The following is a 24,109-nucleotide window of genomic DNA, read 5'->3' as shown; positions in this document are numbered from 1 at the left end:
CCAGGGATTGAACCTGGGTCCTCGGCAGTGAAATCACAGAATCCTAACCATTAAAGTCAGATTTCTTCCCGAAATTATGATGCAATACGGTATGTGCAATAAAACAGAATTTTATATGAACTGTTTTGGCAACATGGTGGGTTGGCTCCACCACTTACAACCCAAATGACACTGGACAAATTAGTCATTCTCAAGCCTTCAAGCCTTCATCTGTAAAACGAGGGTAATGTGAGTATCCACCTCGGGTCTAGTGCATAGTAGAGGATAGTAAATATAGTCACCATTCGTTATTTTTATTAGTTGTTATTATTATGTTAGCTAGGCAATGGGAGGAAAGATTAGTTCAACAGGTAGATAACCAGCCCAAAAGAATACTCAAAGCACTTGTGAATATGCAGTATCTATTTTTCTGGAATGAAACTGATTCATATTTTACAGAGGGGCAGTTCCTCCTCTGCAAAATGAGAGTAATTCCCATTTTGTAGCATTATGAGAATTTCCTGATAATAAACATCAAATTCCAGGGTGCAGGAGCCCACCCAATGGGAGCTAGTGTTCCGCATGGGGACATTCTGAGCAATCAAGAAAAGTGGGCAAGGGCAGGTCCCAGACGTCGGCTCCGGCCTTCCGCCGTCCAGGACCGCTGGACATCAGTCCCTGTCTGTGTCCGCCGTCAGGTCCTGCGTTTGGGCGGAATGTCCACAGGCTCCGGCTTCTCCCTGCACCGGGCAGGATGCTCCTACCCTGCCAGGCCTGTCTGGCGTGCGGCCCCACCTCCGTGCATCGGTTCCCCACGGGCCGCACAGAGAGGGCCTCCCCGACAAATCTCACAAAGACGAAAACCAACGAACGTCCCTTATTGGAGCGACCAGCCTTCTCGGAAGGCGATGCGGTCCGGTCTCGCCTTCCACTCACTACCCAGACCGTACACCAGGTCTCCCATAGCAACTGCCGTCAATAGCAACTAGCTCCCCCGCCAGGCCAGTGCCCTCTGCGCAGGCGCAGAAAGGGGCGGGCAGAAGGCTTCCGCTCGCGCCCAGAGTCCCTCGCAAGCAAGGGGCGGTGCCTGCGTGATGGCGTCATGGGGTGAGGTCTCTGGAGGCGGGAAGAGGCGGCGGGAGAATGGAGGCGCTGGAGAGTGGCGGTGGCAGTGGCGAGTGCGGGGCCCAGGACCCTGACCCGGCCCCCAGCAAGGCCCCCGGCAGTGCCGGCCAGTACGAGCTGCCGTGGTGAGGATACAGGCCATCAACGATGGGTTCTCTGGACATGTGGGTGGGCGAGTGGCGGGCCGTGTGTCCCGGGGTAACCAGGGGCGGGAGCTCATTTGGGGGTCACCTGAGCGGAGCAGGAGGCCCCGGGGTGGTGTCCAGTAGATTATTATTTGAAGAAGGCAAGGGATGTGGGTCGCTAATCCACCTGGGGTGGAGAGTGACCAGTCTGAACTCTGGAAGCGGGGTCTTGGTCAGAACAATGCTAGTTGTGATAATAGCCGCCCGCTGCGACCACGCACTGTGCACCAGGCGCTGTGCCAGCCGCGACTCTGATGGTCGCTCGGCGGGAAGTGTCGGACGCAGATCCGGAATCGGGATGGTGTGAAGGCCCCCGCCTGTTTTCCGTGGCTTGCTCACTTTAAATAGCAACATCCTGGGCAGCTGGGAGGAAAGGTGACTTGGGAAGTCACCTGCCAACAGGCGCAGGTGTAGGGCAGGCTCTCCACTCGGTTTCCACTCCCTGTGCGCACCTCTCGGAACTCTCCACTGGGCGTGGGAATGGTTTCCTCCCTGTCCGCTGCGTATTCCCATCCCTCCAGCCCACCCCTCTTCTTGGCGAGACCAGATACCTAAATGATGGGCAGTATAGCTTACTGGAATATCTACGCTGCGCTATCCAGTCCCCCCCCCCCCACTAGCCACATGAGTCTGATGCTAGTCCGAATTGAGATGGGCTTGTAAGTGTACAATACACGCCGTGTTTCAAGGACTTAGTTTTAAAAAAACTCAGTAATTTTTATATTGATTACATGTTGAAAATGATAATATTTTGAATATATTAGGTTCTCTAAATCATATTAGTAAAATAACTTCACCCATTTTCTTTTTACCTTTTTAAATGTGACTATGAGAAAGCTTAAGATTACATATGTGGTTTGCATTATAATTTTCACACACGACCCTATTTTAGATGCTTAAGATACTTCAGTGTGCAAAACAAATGCTGTTGTCACAGAGCTTACATTTGATAGAGACAAAGTAAAAAATGAACAAGTAGACATATAATATATTTGATGGTGACAGCTTCTGTGGAGTAAATCGCTGTGGTGGTCAGGGAAGGCCTCTGATGAGATGATATTTGAGTAAAGACCTGAATTCAGGGAAGAAGCCATGTGGCCATGGAGGCAGAGAGAGCTTTCAGTCAGGGAGCAGCTATGAAGGTCCTGAAGGAGGAGTATGTTTGCCTTGTTCAAAGTCTAGCTGAGAGGGACTTCCCTGGTGGCTCAGTGGTTAAGAACCTGCCTGCCAATACGGGGGACACGGGTTCGAGCCGTGGTCCAGGAAGAACCCACATGCCGCGGAGCAACTAATCCCGTGCGCCACAACTACTGAGCCTGCGCTCTAGGGCTTGCGAGCCACAACTACTGAGGCCGTGTGCCACAACTACTGAAGTCTTGGCGCCTAGAGCCCGTGCTCTGCAACAAGAGAAGCCACCGCAAATGAGAAGCTCATGGACCACAACGAAGAGTAGCCCCCGCTCACCGCGACTAGAGAAAGCCCGTGCAACGAAGACCCAATGCAGCCAAAAATAAATAAATAAAATAAATTTATTAAAACAGAACAAAATCTAGCTGAGATTTCAGCTCCAAACATTCCCAGGTGGTGATTCCTCCCTCCTCTGGGCTTCCACAGCCCGTGGTTTTCATAAGCAGTTTAGCATTGTAGTGGGATTTGCCAAGCTGTATCTCCCCTCTAGTGGGAAAGCCCTTGAGAGCAAGAACTATGTTTTGCTCGTGTCTGCACCTTCTACCTTCTTCCTGTTGAGTGTGCTAACTCCTTACACACCGCTTGGCACCTGGAGGGGGCTGAGCATGAAGAATAAATGAGGAGGAACAAGCATGCTCCATCTGCGGACCTTGGAAGAGAGCTGTCTCTGTTTTCTGCAGTATGTGGCAAAAAAGCTTTGCATGCAGCTCCTTCTGGTGCAAAACCAGTACCTGGAGGGAATACAAGCCAAGAGTAAATCAGGGACTATAATAAAGGCAGAGGAAGTCCTGATGGTTAAATCATTGCAAATCTACTTCCACTTCTATTCTCAGAGCCAGAGAAAGTCACTTTCTCTCATAGCATAGTTTGCTTAGTAGAAGAAGTATTGGTCTGAAAAGGCCACTAGGCTGTCCAGTCCACACAGCCTAGTAGGATCACAGGATAGGCCTGCGGTTTCTGTCTAGTCAGCCGTGCTGGGCACCTGGCACAAGTCTGCAGACACTGGCAGTTAAAGGATGAGAAGGGGCCCAGTTGCATCCATGTCTGTCAGAGCAAATGGTGTCAGTGCTGCGTGCGCTGGACCTCTGTTGTGATGGGCAGACTGTGTGGCCACACAGTGTCACATTTCTCCAGATGGCCTGCTCTGGCCCTTCTCCAGCACCAGCAGGTGTTTCTCTGCTGTGGCGGGTTTGAAGTCTTTGGTGCACAATTCTCATGCACTTGACTTTTCAAATGGCACTCGGGCATCTCTTTAAATTTAAAACCTGCAACCATTTGATGTATTTTTATTGAATGTATATCATCTTCTGACAAAGCTCCCAGAATTGCCCTTTAGTGCTTTCTTTTGGGTAGCGTGAAAATAGCCGTGTCAACATCTTTATGCATTTTCTTAAAAACAGGGTTGAAAAATATAGACCAGTAAAGCTGAATGAAATTGTCGGGAATGAAGACACAGTGAGCAGGCTGGAGGTGAGTTTTTAAAAGAGGATCTTACATCTCATTATTGTGACTTTGATAAGCTCAAGGCATTTGGAGGAAGACAGCCAAGGTAGCGAGCTGGGGGCTGGCCACAAATCCAGAAGAATTAAGGGAATGGGAGACATTCAGTTTGGAGAGGAATCTAGAAGACAGGGTGGGTAACTTCAGATGTTTGAAGGACTGGCTCATTGGAGAGGGCTTATCAGACTTGTTTTGTATTCTTCAAGAGCAGAGGTGGCAAACTTTGTCTGCAAAAGTCGATGAATAGATATTTTAGGCTTTGCAAACCATATAAAGTCTTTGTCACATATTCTCTGTATTTTTTTTTGGCCGTGCCGCGTGTGCAGCTCATGGGATCTTAGTTCCCCGACCAGGGATTGAACCCGCGCCCCCTGAACCCGCGCCCCCTGCAGTGGAAGCGCAGTCTTAACCACTGGACCCCCAGGGGAAGTCCCTTTGTTTATTTTTTAAACAACCCTTTAAAAATGTGAAAACCATTCTTAGCTAGGGAGCTTATAAAAACGGGTCTCAGGGTGGACTACCCTCACTCCCCCCACCTTCCTCTCCATCATAATTGCTAAGCCCTGCCTAAAGCAACTAAGTGACAAGGCAACCGACTTCAGGATGACACAAACCAGGAGCAAGCAGAAACAGTCAGCAGTAGAGGAAGCTTTGAATTCCCAGCCCTAGAGGTCTTTAGGCAGAATCTAGAAGCCCAGCTATCTGAGACATGACAGAGGTGGTCTCTGTAGTGACTGGGGCTTAGACTTCAGTAGCTACCAGGGTATTTATTTATTTTACAGACTTATTCATGTGGCAAATATTTGAATATCTTCTCTGGGCTAGTTATGGTGTGGTTTTAGGAACTGTTGATATAATGGTGAACAGACTAGACCTGAGCCCAGCTCTGCGTGGGATTTACAGTCGAACTGGGGCAGCATTAAAGTCATCAGGCCATGTGATAAGCACTCTGCCAGGGGACGTACAGGGGCTGTGGGGGCATGTGGGTTAGTTCAGGGAAGAGTTAACCTGTTTACAGAGTCCTAATTCCCAAATGGAAGAAGTGACACCAAAGCTAAGTGAGTGGGAGTCAGCCAGACTTGGGGGGTCGGGGGTGGAGGGAGGGGAGGCAGCAGGAACAGCATGTGCAAAGGCCCGGAGGTGAGAGAGAGCATGGTTTATTCTATGGCGGGGGTGGGGGGTGGGGGGTGGGGAATGCCATCTGAGTGGAATACAGACTAGTGCTTTCCCGACATGGATGGCATACGAATCGCCTGGGGGTGCTGTCAAAATGCAGGTTCTGATCTGGTAGTTCTGGAGTGGGGTCAGAGAGTCTGCATTTCTGACAAGCTCCCAGGAGATGCCGATGCTGCTGGTCTGTGGAGCCTACCAAGTAACGAGGCTGTAGAGCACATGTACTGGGGGGTGGGAGGGGTGAGCTGGTGAGGTGGGCAGGGCCTCGTGAGCCAGGTTTAAGGGTTTGAGTCATCCAAGAGTTCCAGTCAGGTAAGAGTGTTTTCAGAGATGTGTATTTTAGAAAATTGGTTATGTTACCATATGGGAAATGGATTGGAGTGGGGCAAGATTAGATGCAAGGAGACCAGCCAATGGCCTGTTGAAAGCAATGCAGGCAAGAGGTAATGGGCTAAGAAGAATCTAAAAAAGAGTGGCTATATGTACATGTATAACTGATTCACTCTGCTGTACACCTGAAACTAACACAACATTGTAAATCAACTAGACTCCAATAAAAATGTAAAAAAATAATAATTTTTTAAAAAGAGGTCCTGGGCTAAGAAAGTGGCAGTGGGCTGAAGAGAAGGAAGTGGTCTCCAGATAAAGGAGAAAGGGGGGCCCAGCCTTTGTCACTGAGGGGCTGCATGGGGTGAGGGAGAAGGCCAATCAGGGATGACGGTGACCTCCAGGTTCCTGGTGTGGGCGGGAGGGTTGATGCCGTTGACAGTCCACGGAAGGGGAAACATGGGGGGACCTCAGGTTTATAGGGGAAAGTGTTGAACTCAGGTTAGAGTGTGTTGACCTGAGTGTTCCACGGGGCATCCCCATGGAACAGTTTGTAGCCATGTTTGCTACACGGGCCTGTGTGGCTGGGGAGACCTGGCTCCTCAAGTTTGCAGATGAACCAGTTTTAACGAGCATTTCTTCCTTCAGGTCTTCTCAAGAGAAGGGAATGTGCCCAATATCATCATTGCTGTGAGTGCTGGGTCCTGGCCCTGTCGGACATCTTGGAGGCTCGTTTTCGCCCCCTCTTAAGCGCTTCCTCACGTACAGAGCTTCCTCCTCAGAGAAGCGCATGACCACCAGAGCCCATACCATTCCCACCTCCCACTGGCCAGGCCTGCGGGCTGGTTGCTGTACTGATCTGGTGTGTGCTATGGGTTGGGAGGGCTCTAGGCGGGGGCTGGGCGCAAAGAGTGGCGAGCAGTAAATCGGGAGTTCTCATCACGTTCATTCTGTTGGCTTGAAGCACTTACTGGAGATCTCATTCCTAGGGCCCCCCAGGAACCGGCAAAACTACCAGCATCCTGTGTTTGGCACGAGCCCTGCTGGGCCCGGCCTTCAAGGATGCCGTTTTGGAGCTCAATGCCTCAAATGACAGGTACACCTGGGAGTTAGGCCTGAAGGGTGGCAAGTGTTTTACATTTTGAGCTGTTATAGAAACAACATTTTTCAGGTCTCTGTAGCACTTATAGAGCTTGTTTTGCTGGCTTTGTGTTTTCCTTTAATCTTTCCAATGAAAGAGAATGGGGATTGCTGGCTTGTTGATGTGGCATCATAAGCACATGACTTGTTGGTTTAGTTTTTTTTTTTTAATGGAGAGTTTAAAAATTACTTTTAATTGTGCTGAAATACACATCGCATAAAATTTACCATCTTGGGACTTCCCTGGCGGCGCAGTGGCTAAGGATCCGCCTGCCAATGCAGGGGACACGGGTTCAAGCCCTGGTCCAGGAAGATCCCACATGCCGCAGAGCAACTAAGCCCGTGCGCCACAACTACTGAGTCCGCACTCTAGAGCCCGCGAGCCACAACTACTGAGCCCGCATGCCTAGAGCCCGTGCTCTGCAACAAGAGAAGCCACCGCAATGAGAAGCCTGCCTGCCGCAACGAAGAGTAGCCCCCGTTCGTTGCAACTAGAGAAAGCCCGTGCGCGGTGATGAAGACCCAACACAGCCAAAAATAAATAAATAAAATAAATTTATTAAAAAAAAAAATTTACCATCTTAACCATCTTTAAGTGTACAGTTCAGTGGCGTTGAGTACATTCACATTATTGTGCAACAGATCTCCAGAACTGTTTTCTTCTTCCCAAACGGAAACTCTGCACCCATTAAACAACAACTCCCCATTCCCCTCCCCTAGCCCTTGGCACCCACCATGTGACTTTGTGTCTCTATGAATTGACTATTCTAGGAACCGCACACAAGTAGAATCATACAGCATTTGTGCTTTTGTGACTGGCTTATTTCACGCATATTTCAGGTTCCTCCATGTTGTAGCACGTGTCAGAATGTCCCTCCTTTTTCAGGCTGAGTGGTATATACCACTATGTTTTGTTTATCCATTCAGCTGACAATGGACACTTGCGTTGCTTTTATCTTTTGAATATTATGAACTGTGAATAATACTGCTATGAGCAGGAGTGCACAAATATCTCTTTGAGACCCCGCTTTCAATTCTTTCAGATATAGACTCAGAAATGGAATCACTGGATTATTTGGTAATTCTATGTTTCAATTTTTGAGGGACCGCCGTACTGTTTTCCATAGTGGCTGCACCATTTTACATTCCCATCGACAGCACACAAGGGCTCCCTTTTCTTCACATCCTCACCAACACTTGTTATTTTCTGTTGTTGTTAGTAACCATCCTAATGGAGGTGGGCTGCTAGTTTACTTTTTTTTTTTAATTTATTTTTGGCTGCGTTGGATCTTCATTGCTACACGCTAGCTTTCTCTAGTCACATCGAGCGGAGGCTACTCTTCGTTGAGGTGCACAGGCTTCTCACTGCGGTGGTTTCTCTTGTTGCAGAGCATGGGCTCTAGAGCACGGGCTCAGTAGTTGTGGCACACGGGCTTAGTTGCTCCACGGCACGTGGGATCTTCCCGGACCAGGGATCGAACCTGTGTCCCCTGCCTTGGCAGGCGGATTCTTAACCACTGCGCCACGAGGGAAGTCCCTACTACTTTTATTTTTTTTTAACATTAAATTTACCATCTTAACCTTTTTGCTTTTATAAATTTATTTATTTATTTATTTATTTTCGGCTGCACAGCGTGGCTTGTGGGATCTTAGTTCCCCGACCAGGGATTGAACCCCCGCCCATGGCAGTGAGAGAGCCGAGTCCTAACCACTGGACTGCCAGGGAACTCCCCCAGTTTACTTTTTAGACATGGGATAGTAGAGGATTAAAAAATGAGGACCTGTTGAATAAAATGTCTGCAAAGTCTGCCTTTGGTTATTCCCTGAGGACGTGGTTCTCTACTCTGCAACGTTTTCCTGGTTTTGATGATGTATACAGACCTGAAATGGGCTCTGTTGTTTGAATGCAACTAACAGCTCATCGGATGCCATGAACACGCCTGCAGTTGAGCCGTTTTGTAAACGCCGATTCCAGATGGCAGATACCAGCAGAAAATTTTGGTGGCTCTTAACTTTGTTGAAGAGAGAATGGCCCATAATTGCAAATATTTTCAATTTTAGATTTATTAGAGCGATCCATACAATGGCTTTTTTTGGTTCCTTTATCATCTATTTCCTTCCAGGAACCTTATTATACACACCTACCTTCAGCTTTTGATCACTTACAAACTGTACCCTGTAAATGTGGGTGTTCGAATATCGAAGATGAACGAATACTGTCACATGTTCTTTTTTTTTTTTTGATACAGTTATTTATTTATTGGCTGTGTTGGGTCTTTGTTGCTGCTCTCAGGCTTTCTCTAGTTGCGGCGAGCAGGGGCTACTCTTCATTGTGGCACTCGGGCTTCTCATTGCAGTGGCTTCTCTTATGGAGCACGGGCTCTAGGCTCATGGGCTTCAGTAGTTGTGGCACGCAGGCTCAGTAGTTGTGGCTTGAGGGCTTAGTTGCTCCACGACATGTGGGATCTTCCCAGACCAGAGCTCGAACCCGTGTCCCCTGCATTGGCAGGCAGATTCTTAACCATTGTGCCACCAGGGAAGTCCTGTCACATGTTCTTTTAGCAAAACAGGATGGTCCAAGTTCTTGTCACAAGACATTGGAGAGCTAAGTCCTTCCTGTTGAGTGACTAACTGGGTGAAAATATGTTTAGTTTTTGTCCTTAGAAATATGTTCACGCCTTGATTCTTAAGTTTGAGAAAATTCATGGAGGATTTTGGCATCTGAAGACTCATAGTCTAAAATTTTGTTTATGTGATCTATTTCACCATCAGCATCATCAGAGTCTAGAATCCTGCTGTCTCTCTACTTCATTTTCTGACTTGTCTTATAATGATGAAACATCTTCCGCTGTCATTTCTTTTCTCTGTGACATTATGGGTAGAAAATGAAAAATTTTGAATTTTTGGCTGTTGTCAATGAAAGCTTTCAGATGGTGTATCTGAACTACTTTTGTATCTTCCAGAAAGATAATGTAGTACCTCACAAAACAATAAAAAACCGAAGGATGAGGCAGTAGTAACAGTTTTTCCGAATATTGCATCGATCTTCTAAGCATTTCTATCACTTTCATTTTATTATTTTAGTCTTTTTTAGCATAGTTGGGAATAATTGATGAGTAATGATGAAATAAGTACTAGGATGATGAAGTAGCAAACATTTTAAGATACAGGAAGCATAAGATTACTGAGACCCCCAAAATGTATCTTAGATTATAAAGAATCCAGTGGACCCGTATGATAGTTGCAAGATAAAATGAGTTTCATTCTGTTTTTAAAAAGTAACTAAATTTTTTCCTTTGTTCTTCTGAAGACCTCCAAGAAGGAATAAAAGTAATGAATGACAATCCTTATAAATAGTTAGAGTGCCCAAAAAGAAACTTAAAAACTAAAGTTGGGTCCATGATGGTGTCCTGAGGGTTAACAGTCCCCGTGAAGGTGAGTGAATTGGTCTCAGAAGGTGACAGTAATATTGTGGCTCATTGTTTCAGGGGCATTGACGTTGTGAGGAACAAAATCAAAATGTTTGCCCAACAGAAAGTCACCCTTCCCAAAGGGCGACACAAGATCATCATCCTGGATGAAGCAGACAGGTAGAGTGCTTTGCCGGGAATTTGTTACCTTGATCTCTAAGTCTTTTATCGGCTGGATTAAATCAGGAGGAAAAGCTCTCACCTTGGCACTTCTGTGACAGATTTGCTTATCACATCTTCAAAAGAGATTTAATAGAGGCCTGAGCCCTGAACCTGATCTTAATTAAGTAATTTACAAACATTTGTCTAAGACAGTTAAGGTGTTTGTTCCAGCGTCACTTACATGCATAATTTAAATGATTTTTTTAAATTGTGGTGAAATATATCTAACAGAAAATTTACCATTTCAGCCATTTTCAAGTGTACCGTTCAGCGGCACTTAGTACATTCACAACATTGTGCGATCATTATCAGTATAAATGAAAAAATGTTAGGTGCCATTTAGAAAAATAACAGTAATTCATGTTCTTTGAAGAAACTTTTAAAGATATGGGTAATTTCTTGCTTTATTTTATCTCCTGTTTTTCTACACTGTGCATTTTTACATAGTTGAGATGATAATAATTATAATTTTTGTATCCTGGTTTTGCGTTTTAACGTGAAAAGCAGAGTTCCATGTTATTGTAATCTTGTTGTGAACATAGGTTGTTTTTTTTTTTTTGCGGTATGCGGGCGTCTTACCGCTGTGCCCTCTCCTGTTGCCGAGCACAGGCTCCGGACGCGCAGGCTCAGCGGCCATGGCTCACGGGCCCAGCCGCTCCGCGGCATGTGGGATCTTCCCGGACCGGGGCACGAACCCACATCCCCTGCATCGGCAGGCGGACTCTCAACCACTGTGCCACCAGGGAAGCCCTGAACATAGGTTTTAATTGCTGTATTCTGTTCCATTTTGTTCCTTAGTGGGGATACACCTTAACCATTTTACTGTAACATTATTTACAGCAGTAATAGCCGCTAACATTTATCCAGCACGTATCTGTAAGCATTTGCATTATGCTAGGTGCTCTGCTACACACTTCACATGTTATTGTTTTATTTAATTGTCATAACAACCCTCTGAGGTGGGCAGTAGCATTATCTCCTTATAGGCGATGACATTGAGGCTCAGATAATTTGCCTAAAGGTCCCACAGGAGTGGATGAAGGAGCTTTGAGGTGAGCCCAGGCAGCCTGCCTGCAGGGCCTCTGCTCTGTCCGTGTGCAGCCTGTCTGCGTGAGACCCACACGGGGTCCCAGAGAGAGACTGAGCATGCCCAATCAGGAGTGTAGGCTTCCCAGGGTCCGTAGGAGGGGATTTGTGTCCCGTGGACCTTGGGTCCCAGCTGCAAACCGCCCCTTGTGTTTTTCTTCTCAGCATGACTGATGGAGCCCAGCAAGCCTTGAGGAGAACGATGGAAATCTACTCCAAAACGACCCGCTTCGCTCTTGCTTGTAACGCTTCGGATAAAATCATAGGTGAGGGTCAGCTCTGCATGGCTCGGGGTCCACGTGCTGTTCCCGTTGGCTCTTTAGCAGCAGAAGAGAAGGGGCTTTTTGATCGCCTGCCGTGGGCTGAGCACTGTATAATCTGCTTTCTCATTTAATCTTATATAATTCTATGAGGAGGTATTGTTAGCTCCACCTTAGAGATGAAAAAAACATGGAGCTCAGAGAGGTTGAATAGTTTGCCCAAATTCTCACAGCAAGCCGAAGGGCCGGGATTGGAAGCCCAGGTCTGTCTGACTCTTGCATCACAGGCGCGTGTGATGTTTTGGTATCCTGTGCGCAGTGTCACGGTCATGGCCCCTGTGCAGATGTGCTCTTGCGCTTTCTGTGTGTCCGGAGCGCTTGGCATACAGTGTGTCTGCACGCTGGGTTTTGTCGTTACCAGGAGTTGCCTCCCCTGTGAAACCTCACACGCTCATCTTCCTGACCTGGCGTTGCTCCTTCCAGCCCCCTCCCTCCCTCCCCCCTTCCCTCCCAGCAGTCTGTCTTCTTCCTCACTGCTTTGAGCCCTCCCACCTCAGTGTCTCAACTTCCTGCTGGTTTCACACCCTTCCCTTTCTGATACAGACTGTGAGCACAGCCCAGCTTTTTTTCACTCTCTCTTTGACTATTTCTCACAGCTCTCTTGTCCCTCTGTCCTTGCCTCACATCCGCCCCGCTAACCCCCAGCCTGTGTAAGCTCAGCCGTCCGGCTCCTCCACCCAGACAAGCGTGGTACCAACCATGATGCCCCCCAAAGTCATTGTCTCCAGCCCCAGTGGGCTCGTGGCCCTTGACCTTCCCCAGGTCATGAATCTATTCCACAAACATCTACTCTGTTCCTAGTAAGTGTCGGGCACTGGGCTAGTGCAGAGCAGACAGAGTTTAACAGGAAACGTTCTCTACCTTCAAGACACCCATGGTGCAGTGGAGGAAACTGTGCTAAAAGGTCTTGATTTATGGCCGCGTGTGTTGCTTGTCTCCTTACCAGTGGTAGGACAGGTCTGGGAGGGCGGGAGCTGTGTTATACTTAAAGAACTGCCCCCACCCCCCAGTGCATTTTTTTTTAATTTAAATTTTTATTATAAATTTTACTGTAAAAGTGAAATGAACAATATCCTAGAAGTCAAAATTCTATCTACAGGTAATGGCAAGAGTAGGGAAACTACAGAGTCCAGATTTTACCAAATAATGTTCAACTTTCCAGATCAGCAGCTTAACTGGAAACAACATGAACTTTGTAAGCAAACAGATTTCAAATCAAATCCCTGCTCCCCTAACAACTGAGTGGTATCAAACAAGGTAGCTGTGCTATCTTTTTTTTTTTAAAACATCTTTATTGGAGTATATAATTGCTTTACAATGTTGTGTTAGTTTCCGCTGTATAACAAAGTGAATCAGCTATATGTATACATATATCCCCATATCTCCCCCCTCTTGCATCTCCCTCCCACCCTCCCTATCTCACCCCTCTAGGTGGTCACAAATCACGGAGTTGATCTCCCTGTGCTATGCAGCTGCTTCCCACTAGCTAGCTATTTTACATTTGGTAGTGTATACATGTCAGTGCTACTCTCTCACTTTGTCCCAGCTTACCCTTCCCCCTCCCTGTGTCCTCAAGTCCATTCTCTACGTCTGCTCTGCGTCTTTATTCCTGTCCTGCCCCTAGGTTCATCAGAACCATTTTTTTTTTTTTTTTTTTTTTTTTTAGATTCCATATGTATGTGTTAGCATACGGTATTTGTTTTTCTCTTTCTGACTTACTTCACTCTGTATGACAGACCCTAGGTCCATCCATCTCACTGCAAATAACTCAATTTCGTTCCTTTTTATGGCTGAGTAATATTCCATTGTATATATGTGCCACATCTTTATCCATTCATCTGTCAGTGGACACTTAGGTTGCTTCCGTGTCCTGGCTATTGTAAATAGAGCTGCAGTGAACATTGTGGTACATGACTCTTTTTGAATCATGGTTTTCTCAGGGTATATGTCCAGTAGTGGGATATCTGGGTCATATGATAGTTCTATTTTTAGTTTTTTTAGGAACCTCCATACTGTTCTCTGTAGTGGCTGTATCAATTTACATTCCCACCAACAGTGCAAGAGGGTTCCCTTTTCTCCACACCCTCTCCAGCGTTTATTGTTTGTAGATTTTTTGATGATAGCCATTCTGACCGGTCTGAGGTGATACCTCATTGTAGTTTTGATTTGCATTTCTCCAATGATTAGTGATGTAGAGCACCCTTTCATGTGTTTGTTGGCAGTCTGTATATCTTCTTTGGAGAAATGTCTATTTAGGTCTTCTGCCCATTTTTGGATTGGGTTGTTTGTCTTTTTGATATTGAGCTGCATGAGCTGCTTATAAATTTTGGAGATTAATCTTTTGTCAGTTGCTTCGTTTGCAAATATTTTCTCCCATTCTGAGGGTTGTCTTTTCGTCTTGTTTATGGTTTCGTTTGCTGTGCAAAAGCTTTTAAGTTTCATTAGGTCCCATTTGTTTATTTTTGTTTTTATTTCCATTTCTCTAGGAGGTGGGTCAAAAAGGATCTTGCTGTGATTTATGCCATAGAGTGTTCTGCCTATGTCTTCCTCTAAGAGTTTTATAGTGTCCGGCCTTACATTTAGGTCTTTAATCCATTTTGAGTTTATTTCTGTGTATGGTGTTAGGGAGTGTTCTAATTTCATTCTTTTACATGTAGCTGTCCAGTTTCCCAGTGCCACTTACTGAAGAGGCTGTCTTTTCTCCATTGTATATTCTTGCCTCCTTTATCAAAGATAAGGTGACCATATGTGCATGGGTTTATCTCTGGGCTTTCTATCCTGTTCCATTGATCTATATTTCTGTTTTTGTGCCAGTACCATACTGTCTTGATTACTGTAGCTTTGTAGAATAGTCTGGAGTCCGGGAGCCTGATTCCTCCAGCTCCATTTTTCTTTCTCAAGATTGCTTTGGTTATTTGGGGTCTTTTGTGTTTCCATACAAATAGTGAAATTTTTTGTTCTAGTTCTGTGAAAAATGCCATTGGTAGTTTGATAGGGATTGCATTGAATCTGTAGATTGCTTTGGGTAGTATAGTCGTTTTCACAATGTTGATTCTTCCAATCCAAGAACATGGTATATCTTTCCATCTGTTTGTATTATCATTAATTTCTTTCATCAGTGTCTTATAGTTTTCTGCATACAGGTCTTTTGTCTCCTTAGGTAGGTTCATTCCTAGGTATTTTATTCTTTTTGTTGCAGTGGTAAATGGGAGTGTTTCCTTAATTTCTTTTTCTGATTTTTCATCATTAGTGTAGAGGAATGCAAGAGATTTCTGTTCATTAATTTTGTATCCTGCTACTCTACCAAATTCATTGATTAGCTCTAGTAGTTTTCTGGTAGCATCTTTAGGATTCTCTATGCATAGTATTGTCATCTGCAAACAGTGACAGTTTTACTTCTTCTTTTCCAATTTGGATTCCTTTTATTTCTTTTTCTTCTCTGACTGTTTGTAGCTAAAACTTCCAAAACTATGTAGAATGATAGTGGTGAGAGTGGGCAACCTTGTCTTGTTCCTGATCTTAGAGGAAATGGTTTCAGTTTTTCACCATTGAGAATGATGTTGGCTGTGGGTTTGTCATATATGGCCTTTATTATGTTGAGGTAGGTTCCCTCTATGCCTACTTTCTGGAGAGTTTTGATCATAAATCGGTGTTGAGTTTTGTCAGAAGCTTTTTCTTCATCTATTGAGATTATCATTTTTTTTTTTTTGCGGTACGCGGGCCTCTCCCTGTTGTGGCCTCTCCCGCTGCGGAGCACAGGCTCCAGATGCACAGGCTCAGTGGCCATGGCTCACGGGCCTAGCCGCTACATGGCATGTGGGATCTTCCCAGACCGGGGCACGAACCCATGTCCCCTGCATCGGCAGGCGGACTCTCAACCACTGCACCACCAGGGAAGCCCCTATCATATGGTTTTTCTCTTTCAGTTTGTTGATATGGTGTATCACATTGATTGATTTGCATATATTGAAGAATCCTTGCATTCCTGGGATAAACCCCACTTGATCATGGTGTATGGTCCTTTTAATGTGCTGTTGGATTCTGTTTGCTTGTTTTTTTTTTTTTTTTAATATTGACATATGTCGTGAATTTTTAAATTTATTTATTTATGGCTGTGTTGGGTCCTCGTTTCTGTGCGAGGGCTCTCTCGAGTTGTGGCAAGCGGGGGCCACTCTTCATCGCGGTGCGCGGGCCTCTCACTATCCCGGCCTCTCTTGTTGTGGAGCACAGGCTCCAGAGGTGCAGGCTCAGTAATTGTGGCTCACGGGCCCAGTTGCTCCGCAGCATGTGGGATCTTCTCAGACCAGGGCTCGAACCTGTGTCCCCTGCACTGGCAGGCAGATTCTCAACCTCTGTGCCACCAGGGAAGCCCTGTTTGCTTGTATTCTGTTGAGGATTTTTGCATCTATGTTCATCAGTGATATTGGCCCGTAGTTTTCTTTCTTTGTGACATCTTTGTCTGGTTTTGGTATCAGGGTGATGGTGGCCTCGTAGAATGAGTTTGGGAGTGTTCCTCCCTCTGCTGTATTTTGGAAGAGTTTGAGAAGGATGGGTGTTAGCTCTTCTCTAAATGTTTGATAGACTTCACCTGTGAAGCCATCCCCCCCAGTGCATTTTGCGTAGGGCTATGCGTGGATGGGTCTGTTTTGTGATTTGAAACTGCAGTTATTGGTGGAGAAAGGTCTGGCCCTCCCTTTTCATGAAATTAATTTTTCTGGTATATATCGGTAGCATTCTGATTATTTTTTAATTTCTAAAGGGATATAAGAACCATGTAAACCAAATCTCTAAAGAAATGAATTGCTTAGCTTTAGAGGAGATGGTTCATGATCAAATCACTGCAGAGCTGATTTTTGAAACTGTCAGTAACAACCTCACCTTAGCTCCTGGAGTTACACCAGTTAAGGGAGAGCTCTGCTTTCTTGGAGGAAGGCTAGGGCTGCTTTATTCTGACGTGTATCTGAATTCGCAGCTTTTGGTACTTCTCCAAAGAGAAAAATCTATGAAAGGAAACTTCTAGTGTAGTTTGCATATTAATTGCTTTTAGATAAGAATTCCTTTGTGTTTTTTTTGTGTTGTTTTGTTTTATTTTATTTATTTTTTGGCCGCACCGCGTGGCACGTGGGATCCTAGTTCCCCGACCAGGGATCGATCCCAGGCCCCCCGCATTGGCAGTGCGGAGTCCTAACCACGGGACCACCAGGGAAGTCCCAAGAACTCCCGTCTCGAATTGGTCTTTCTCTTGTCTGTGCTGTTAAGCCAAATATGTAAAGAAGGTTTTGTCGTGAATCTTCCTGATTTCAGACAAATTGAAATGAACCCTTAGGAAAGCCGTTCTTTGAAACGTCTCATCCATTGGGCAGATGTTGAACACAGTGTTTTATGTGCATAGCATCTCCTCCACCCAAGGCACAGTGGAGGCTACAGACCTGTATGAGGCTCTGTCCCTGCCCATCAGGGGCTCACACAAGGCAGGGGGTGTGTCCCAAAGCCAGCAAGCCCTGAGCCGTCTCAGGCCCTCCCTTTTCTGCTCACCACCACAGCCAGCCCCTCACCAGAATCAGATCCAAGGTCATCCCACCTCCCCAGTGTCTTGAGCCCCTACCCCTCCTTCCCTCACTCTAGGTCTGGCCTCAGTTTCTCCCCTTCACTGGTGCAGTGTCCCTGCAGCTTCTCTGCACCTGAGTCACCAGCTGGCTGCCGGGGTCTTCTCAGCACAGGTCTGACCCTGCCACTCCCCCACTGAGCCCTTCAGTGGTCCCTCGTTGCCCACACAGCCATGCCCGCCCCCATCCTAGCACACAGGAGCCCATTACCCGCAGCCACATCTCCTTCTACCCTGTGTGACGCAGCTGCACAGTGCCTCGCGGTTCCCCAGAGCCCCTGTGCCCTTTCATCACTCTTGCCTCTGAATGTGCTGTTCCTTTTGCCTTTCCGGCCTGGAGAGCTCGTCCCTAAAGGCCCAGCTCAGAACTCACCTCCACGGAGCTGATGGCTCTCTGGCTGGGCTCCTGGAGCCGTTCCTACAAACCTCTTCCATGGCCCTGTCCCAGGGTGTGGGAACGTCCCTGTTGGTGCTCACTCCTCTCCCCCGGCAAACCTAAGCTCTGAGGGGCCGGGGCTGGTCGTGGTGTTCGTCCACTGCATCCCTGGGGGAGGTAACTGGTTTCTTTAATGCAAATAAACGAACAGGAACATGTTCCTTGAAAGTGTATGTGAGAGCCAAGGAGGGGCAGTCACTCCAGTCTGGGGTGATCTGGGCCGGCTCCACGAGGAGGAGGGTGGGAGAAGAGCTTTTTCAATGATGGCTGTGATTTAAGTGGGGAGAAGCTGGGAAAGGACGTCCTTGGTGGGAAGAGCTGCCAGGAGAGCACAGGTCGATTTTTCCATGGGGGGCACGCGGGCTTAGGAGAGGAGAGACGGGTGAGGTTTGCGGAAGATTTTATGTAGGAGGGTCAGAGGTGGTCTGTACCGTGACCTTGGTGGGCAGTTGAAGGGTTTGCGTGGGTAGGCAGAGGTGACGACAGATCAACACATTTTGAGGAAAGCCAGTGGGGCAGCAGAGCAGGATGGATCAGAGACCCACTCGGGGCGTGGAGATCATGGAGATGCTGTTGTCATGGTCTGAACTGAAGGTCAGGGATAGCACCCAGAATCCGGCATTCGTCCATCTGGTGGTTCTCATGTGCCTCAGAATCTCCTGTGGAAGCTTAAAGAAGCCACGCAGGTGCCCTGTTCTCACCCCAGACTGGCTGGGTCGTGACCTGCCCAGAAGGGCCCAGACGTACCTCATACCCGGTGGTTCAGGAGGCCACCTGGGCGCGCACTGACTCTCCTGTGGGCTGTGGCACGTGGCTGTCTCTATCCTGGAGGATCTTTTCCCCTTCTGGAAGCCCTGGCCAACCAAGGTCAGCCTGGGCAGTCCTAGCTGAGGCCACTATTGGTTGGTATTTTGAAATTGAGCCTGTTTGCCGGGTCCCTCTTGGGCACTGCTGGGCAGGGGCTGTGGCGTCAGCATGGCCGGGCCACGTGGCTCTTGCGGCTGCTTCCGAGTAACTGAAGGACCGACGGGGTCACGCCGTGCTTTGCTGGGGAGCCTGACTCTCTTCCTGTCCTGTGCAGAGCCCATTCAGTCCCGGTGCGCAGTCCTCCGCTACACCAAGCTGACCGACGCCCAGATTCTTGCCAGGCTGCTTTGCGTCATCGAGCAGGAGAAGGTGCCGCACACGGACGACGGCCTGGAAGCCATCCTCTTCACCGCCCAGGGCGACATGAGGCAGGTGCGTGCGCCACCGCTTGGGCGCCGGCCTCCTGGGCTTGCTGCACCCCCCGTTTGGGGGGAGAGGGGGGCGACTGCTGCCTGGGATGAGTGTAGCCAGACTGGGGAACGTTGACCAGATACACTGGTGGGGCCCCGGGCCAGTGGGGAGCAGGCCTGCAAGTAGGGGGGTAAGTTCGGATCCCAAGAGGGGAGATGGGGCGGGCAGAGACCGAAGATCACCCTGGCCTTGTTTCTGCTCCTCGGCAGGCGTTGAACAACTTGCAGTCCACTTTCGCGGGATTCGGTTTCATCAACAGTGAGAATGTGTTCAAGGTAAAAGCTGGCATGGGCATCACAGTCGACAAAGCGTCGTGCACCTGCCGGGGCCAGCAGAGGAGGGCGGGCGGGCGGCGTTGGGAGGAGGGGCACAGACTCGCCCCCGCGGAGAGCGGGAGGGGCTCGGCTGTGGCGTGGTGTGGGTGGTGGACGTGCCCCGCTGCTGCGGCAGGCCCAGGGCTTCCACGTGTGTCCTGTTTGGTCCTCACACATCCCTGCCCGCAGATGTTCTCATCATTTTGGGGCTGAGGAAACAGGCCCGAGATCACGCTGAGGCTGGGGGCCCTGTCCAGGGCAAGCCTGTTCCTATTCCAGGTGGGAGATTGGCCCCCAAAGACCTCCCATTTCTTAAGTGGGTTCAGAGAGTCCACTGGGCAGGTCATCTTCCCAGTGATGTAAGACAGGTGACTCGTGGCTTTGAAGCTGCCCCTTGCGTGTACATTCCTCATTGGCTCTTGTGAATTCATCTTGTGTGAGAAATCTGTAATGACGATGTCAGAGGCTTTCCCTCACCGCACTAGGTCGACACCGAACTCTATTTGGTGACGACTCTGGTGGTGAGAGAGGCATTCCCAAACCTTGTTCTGTTTGCTGGAGAATTCAATGTAAACAGCAAGTGAAGACGGTGGGTACCTAGGTTGCCCAGACGTGGGTCTGCCAGGGCTCCTCCTCGGATGGCCCCCCTCAGCCCCAGACCGGCCTCTCTTTTCTGTTTGCTCAGGTCTGTGACGAGCCCCACCCCTTGCTGGTGAAGGAGATGATCCAGCACTGTGTGAGCGCCAGTATCGATGAGGCCTACAAGGTGGGTCTCCTCCCCCTTTCCTGATGCGGGGGGAACCTCTCGCTTCTTGAGCCGGGCAGAGAGGGCGCTCCCTGTGCTGGGGACTTTGCTCCATCTCATTCTTAACTGATGCTGGGAGTTGGGTACCCTCTACAGGTGAGAAAACTGGCTCAGAGGCTAAACTCGTTGCTCTAAATCACACTGCTTGAAAGTAATAGACCTGGAATTCAAAGTCATGCCTTTCTACTCGAATTATATTCTCTGCAAGAATTTGTCCTCCTAGGACATGGAAAGAACAGCCCAATTCCTTGCTTTATAGAGAAAAGCCATCTTTCTCTTTGTGGAGGGGAGCTGTCCCCCTCTATCTTCCTGAAGAGCCTGGGAATGGGCATCCTGGGACCCAGAGCCTGGTCCTATGAGCAGATTCCAGTGGGCGTCATTGGGGTGTAGGTGACCCTTAAGTCCACATGGGGGGCACTGATGTGATCTGAGGCCATTGCTCTGATTGCAGCCGGTTTCCCTCCCCATGCTGCCACCAAACTAAGCTACAAGCTGAGTGGGTTTAGGGCAGAGCTCGACCCCTCGTGAAACTGGCATGCAAGGCAGGGAGACCCAGGCACGTGGCCTGAAGGACGCCGTCAGATTTATGGACACGGGGCTAACCCCACCCCCTGTGTTTGCCCCAGGGAGCCAAGGACTCCAGGCCCTGCAGTTGGGGTGGGGTGAGCGTTGGAACTGGGGCCTGGGGTTGAGAAGGCAGGAGGCTGAGACCACTGCGGTCATCTCTGCCCTGGTCAGGATTTGTTCAGGCCTAATCGTCCCGGGGGTGTTCATTAATAAGAGTGGCAGCTCCGAGAGCGTAGCAGACACTCTGGGGTGCTTACTGGGACGATTAAAAAGTCTTTTTAAGAGCCTTGGATAAAGACGTTACAGGGTATGGTGGTAGACCGTCTTGCGGTATGGTTTAAAACATTTGCGATACTATCTCTCTGCCTGCTGGGAAGATTGATCACCCCACATGACCTAAAGGGTGCGGCCCACCAGCAGGGCCGCTGCGTTGGGCCGATTCTTAGAAGCACTCGTGCTGTCTCAGATGGCCTGTCTGCTCCCAGCTGTGTGACGGGCCTGAGACTGGTGTGGGTTTGACCTCACTTCCCCCAGTATCCTTGTTCACACAGTTACGCGGCCTCCGTGTGTTTTCTTTTGTCTAGATCCTCGCTCACCTGTGGCATCTTGGCTATTCCCCAGAAGACATCATTGGCAACATTTTTCGAGTGTGTAAAACCTTCCAAATGGCAGAATACTTGAAACTGGAGTTTATTAAGGTTAGTGAGAGTAGAGCAATGCTTCTCTCGTCAAGAACGTGGGCCACGCTGAGGTTTTGTTTTACTCACAGACCAGGTGCCTGGAAGATGCTCAGTCAGTGGCCGGTCATCCTGGGGGCTGGGGGTTTGTTTAAGTCAGTCCTGCCAGGCAGTGACCTAGTGTTCCCTGGAATGACTCTCTTTATGAGAGAGGTATTTATTTGTTAAGTGAGATTAACTGAGGTGTAATTTAAATAGAGTAAAATTCAGCCTCTTGGGTGCCTTCTGTTGACAAAAGCATTCAGTCTTGTAAACACCACTACAGTCAAGATATAAACAGCTCTGTCATCTCCCCAAATGTATGGGCTGCTTTGTAGTCAGCTTGTCCCCCTAGCACCTGGAAACCACCGATCTCTTTTCTCTTTGGGGGACAGAATTTTCCAGAAGGCCATACAAGTGGAATCAAGCAGAACGTAACCTTTTACGTCTGGCTTCTCTCACTTCACTTAATGCATTTTGGATTTGTTCACGTTGTTGCCTATGTCGGTGGGTCCTTCCTTTTCATTGCTGAGTCGTGTTCCCTTGTGTGGACGTCCCACTGTTGTTCACCAGTTGAAGGACACTTGAGTTTCCAGATTTTGGTGACAGTGAATAGAACCACTATAAACATTTGTGTACGTGAACTGGTGTGAACATGAACCCCAGTTTCCATTTCTCTTGGGTAACTTCCCAGGAGTGAGATTCCTTGGTTGAATGGTAATCGAAGGGTTAACTTTATAGGAAACTTCCAAACTTTTCCAGAGTGGCTATAGAACTTTGCCTTTGTATCAGCAATATGTGAGCATTCCAGACAATCCCCCTTCTGGTCAGCACTTGGAATGCTCAGTTGGTCTTTTTTAAGCCATTCTAATAGGTGTATAGTAGTATCTCATTATGGCTGTAATTTGCATCTCCCAATAACTGATGATGTCAAGTACTTTTTCATGTGGCTCATTTGACATCCATGATCTTCTTTGAGGAAATGTCTAAGTCGACCCTTTTTTTTTTTGTGGTACGCAGGCCTTTCACTGTTGTGGCCTCTCCCGTTGTGGAGCACAGGCTCCGGACGCGCAGGCTCAGCGGCCATGGCTCACGGGCCCAGCCGCTCCATGGCATGTGGGATCTTCCAGGACCAGGGCACGAACCCGTGTCCCCTGCATCGGCAGGCAGACTCTCAGCCACTGCGCCACCAGGGAAGCCCTACCCATTTTTAAATTGGGTTGTTTGTGTTCTTATTACTGCGTTTTGAGAGTTCTTTATATATTCTGGTTACAAGTCCTCTGTCAGACATGTGTGTTACAAATGTTTTTTCCCAGTCTGGCTTTTTTTTTTCTTTTTCATTTTCATAGCAGTACCTGTCAAAGAAATATCAGCAACCTTTTAGGAAATAAATTGAACTCCTCAGAGTTCATTTTCCAGCTGGAGTTTGAGTTCACTGCATCACTTTTGAGCAAACCATTCGTTTAGATGTTCAGATTTTAAAAACTAAACTTCTTCCCTCACTTATTAACCAGATTTAAATTTGATTTTTTTTTTTTTTCAGGAAATTGGATACACTCATATGAAAATAGCGGAAGGTGTGAACTCCCTTCTGCAGATGGCAGGGCTCCTGGCCAGGCTGTGTCAGAAGACAATGGCCCCGGTGGCCAGTTAGAGCAGAGAACTCAGTCGCTGGGTTATGAGTCCTCGTCACTGAGAGGCAGGAGTCATAGCCTTCTGATGTGGAAAAAGTGCTGCCTTGGATGGCCCTGGAGTGCGTCTTCCTTGCCGTCACCTTCCAGTACGTCTCCCCTGCTCCTGGAGCGTTTACCGTCAGCCTCAGACTCGTGGTGGGGTGACAGCATGGAAAGGCCCCAGAGACCCTCCAGGGCCCAGTGCCTGATCTGTGCACGTGTTGGCATTTTAGTAATAAAACCGTACAGCTTTGTCAGCAGAAAGGTTGCAGTGCAAGGCCACAAGGAAAGCTGGCTTCCCGTCTCTGTGTATACACCCCCAGTGTCCTACAGGTAGAAAGGTGATTTCGATAATAGACTGGACAGGCTAATCTCAATCTTTCTAGAAGCCTAGAGGACAGTCCCACAGGGTGAGGCAGGGTTTGTTGTCATTTATCAGCTTCTCAGAACAGCCCAGGGCCCTGAGCCCTTCAGAAAGGACTTGGCGAGAATCACAGAGGAGGATGGTGCAGACAGGCATAGGGGACCCTCCCACCAGGTCGCCTTTTCTGTGCAAACGGGTGTACTCATTTGCTTTAGAATTTCCCAGTGAATTTTGCATTAATTTGTGGAATTGCTTTTTCCTTTTTGGCAAGGTGTTATTTTTTTCCATGTTTAAAAATTATGAAAAATATCAATTGTGCGTAAAACAGAGAATGATACAGTGAACTTCCACATACTCATCATCCATCTTAGCAGTTTTACCAACACGTGGCCAGTCTTGTTTCCTCTGTACCCGACACCAGCACCAGCATCCTACCCCACTCCCAGATTGTTCTGAAGCAAATCCCAGGCAGGGTTAGACACGTGTCCAGACCACGTGGTTGAACGGATACAGGAAAGGCTCCAGGGTCACTGGTTCTTTGCGGTTAGGGTTTTGATTAAGAGGGGGAAAAAAAATTAAGGTCCTCAGAAACTGCAGGGTGAGGTTTTACAAAAATACTTCGGCATACCTTCTCAATTTTTTGTTTTGTTTTGTTTTTTTGGCGCACGGCTTGCGGGATCTTAGTTCCCCAACCAG

At 47.9% G+C, this 24,109-nt stretch overlaps 1 protein-coding gene across 1 annotated transcript; it reads left to right on the top strand.

The window, feature by feature from the left end:
* Nucleotides 1-1,098: 1,098 nt before the first annotated feature.
* On the top strand, nt 1,099-23,343 carry RFC2 (replication factor C subunit 2). Its single transcript, XM_027126165.1, has 11 exons — nt 1,099-1,229; nt 3,878-3,947; nt 6,126-6,167; nt 6,467-6,573; nt 10,106-10,207; nt 11,501-11,601; nt 18,778-18,935; nt 19,184-19,249; nt 19,974-20,054; nt 21,245-21,358; nt 22,920-23,343. Exons 1-11 carry the CDS (start codon nt 1,123-1,125, stop codon nt 23,028-23,030), a joined length of 1,059 nt encoding a protein of 352 aa, XP_026981966.1. The 5' UTR covers nt 1,099-1,122; the 3' UTR covers nt 23,031-23,343.
* The last annotated feature ends 766 nt before the right edge of the window (nt 23,344-24,109 follow it).

Source organism: Aethalodelphis obliquidens, unplaced genomic scaffold, assembly GCF_003676395.1.
Source record: "Aethalodelphis obliquidens isolate GAN/ISIS:26980383/991018 unplaced genomic scaffold, ASM367639v1 scaffold30, whole genome shotgun sequence".
In the NCBI taxonomy this organism is placed as follows: domain Eukaryota; kingdom Metazoa; phylum Chordata; class Mammalia; order Artiodactyla; family Delphinidae; genus Aethalodelphis; species Aethalodelphis obliquidens.
The sequence above is the reverse complement of the archived record's forward strand: the minus strand, read 5'-3'. Positions and strand labels throughout refer to the sequence as shown.

What these genes read in the sequence shown, in the direction of transcription:
- RFC2 (XM_027126165.1), top strand. Translation starts at nt 1,123, where the DNA reads ATGGAGGCGCTGGAGAGTGGCGGTGGCAGTGGCGAGTGCGGGGCCCAG. An exon ending in ACAGTGAGAATGTGTTCAAG is followed by an intron (nt 19,250 to 19,973) that starts GTAAAAGCTGGC and finishes CTGTTTGCTCAG; the next exon opens with GTCTGTGACGAGCCCCACCC. An exon ending in GTATCGATGAGGCCTACAAG is followed by an intron (nt 20,055 to 21,244) that starts GTGGGTCTCCTC and finishes TCTTTTGTCTAG; the next exon opens with ATCCTCGCTCACCTGTGGCA.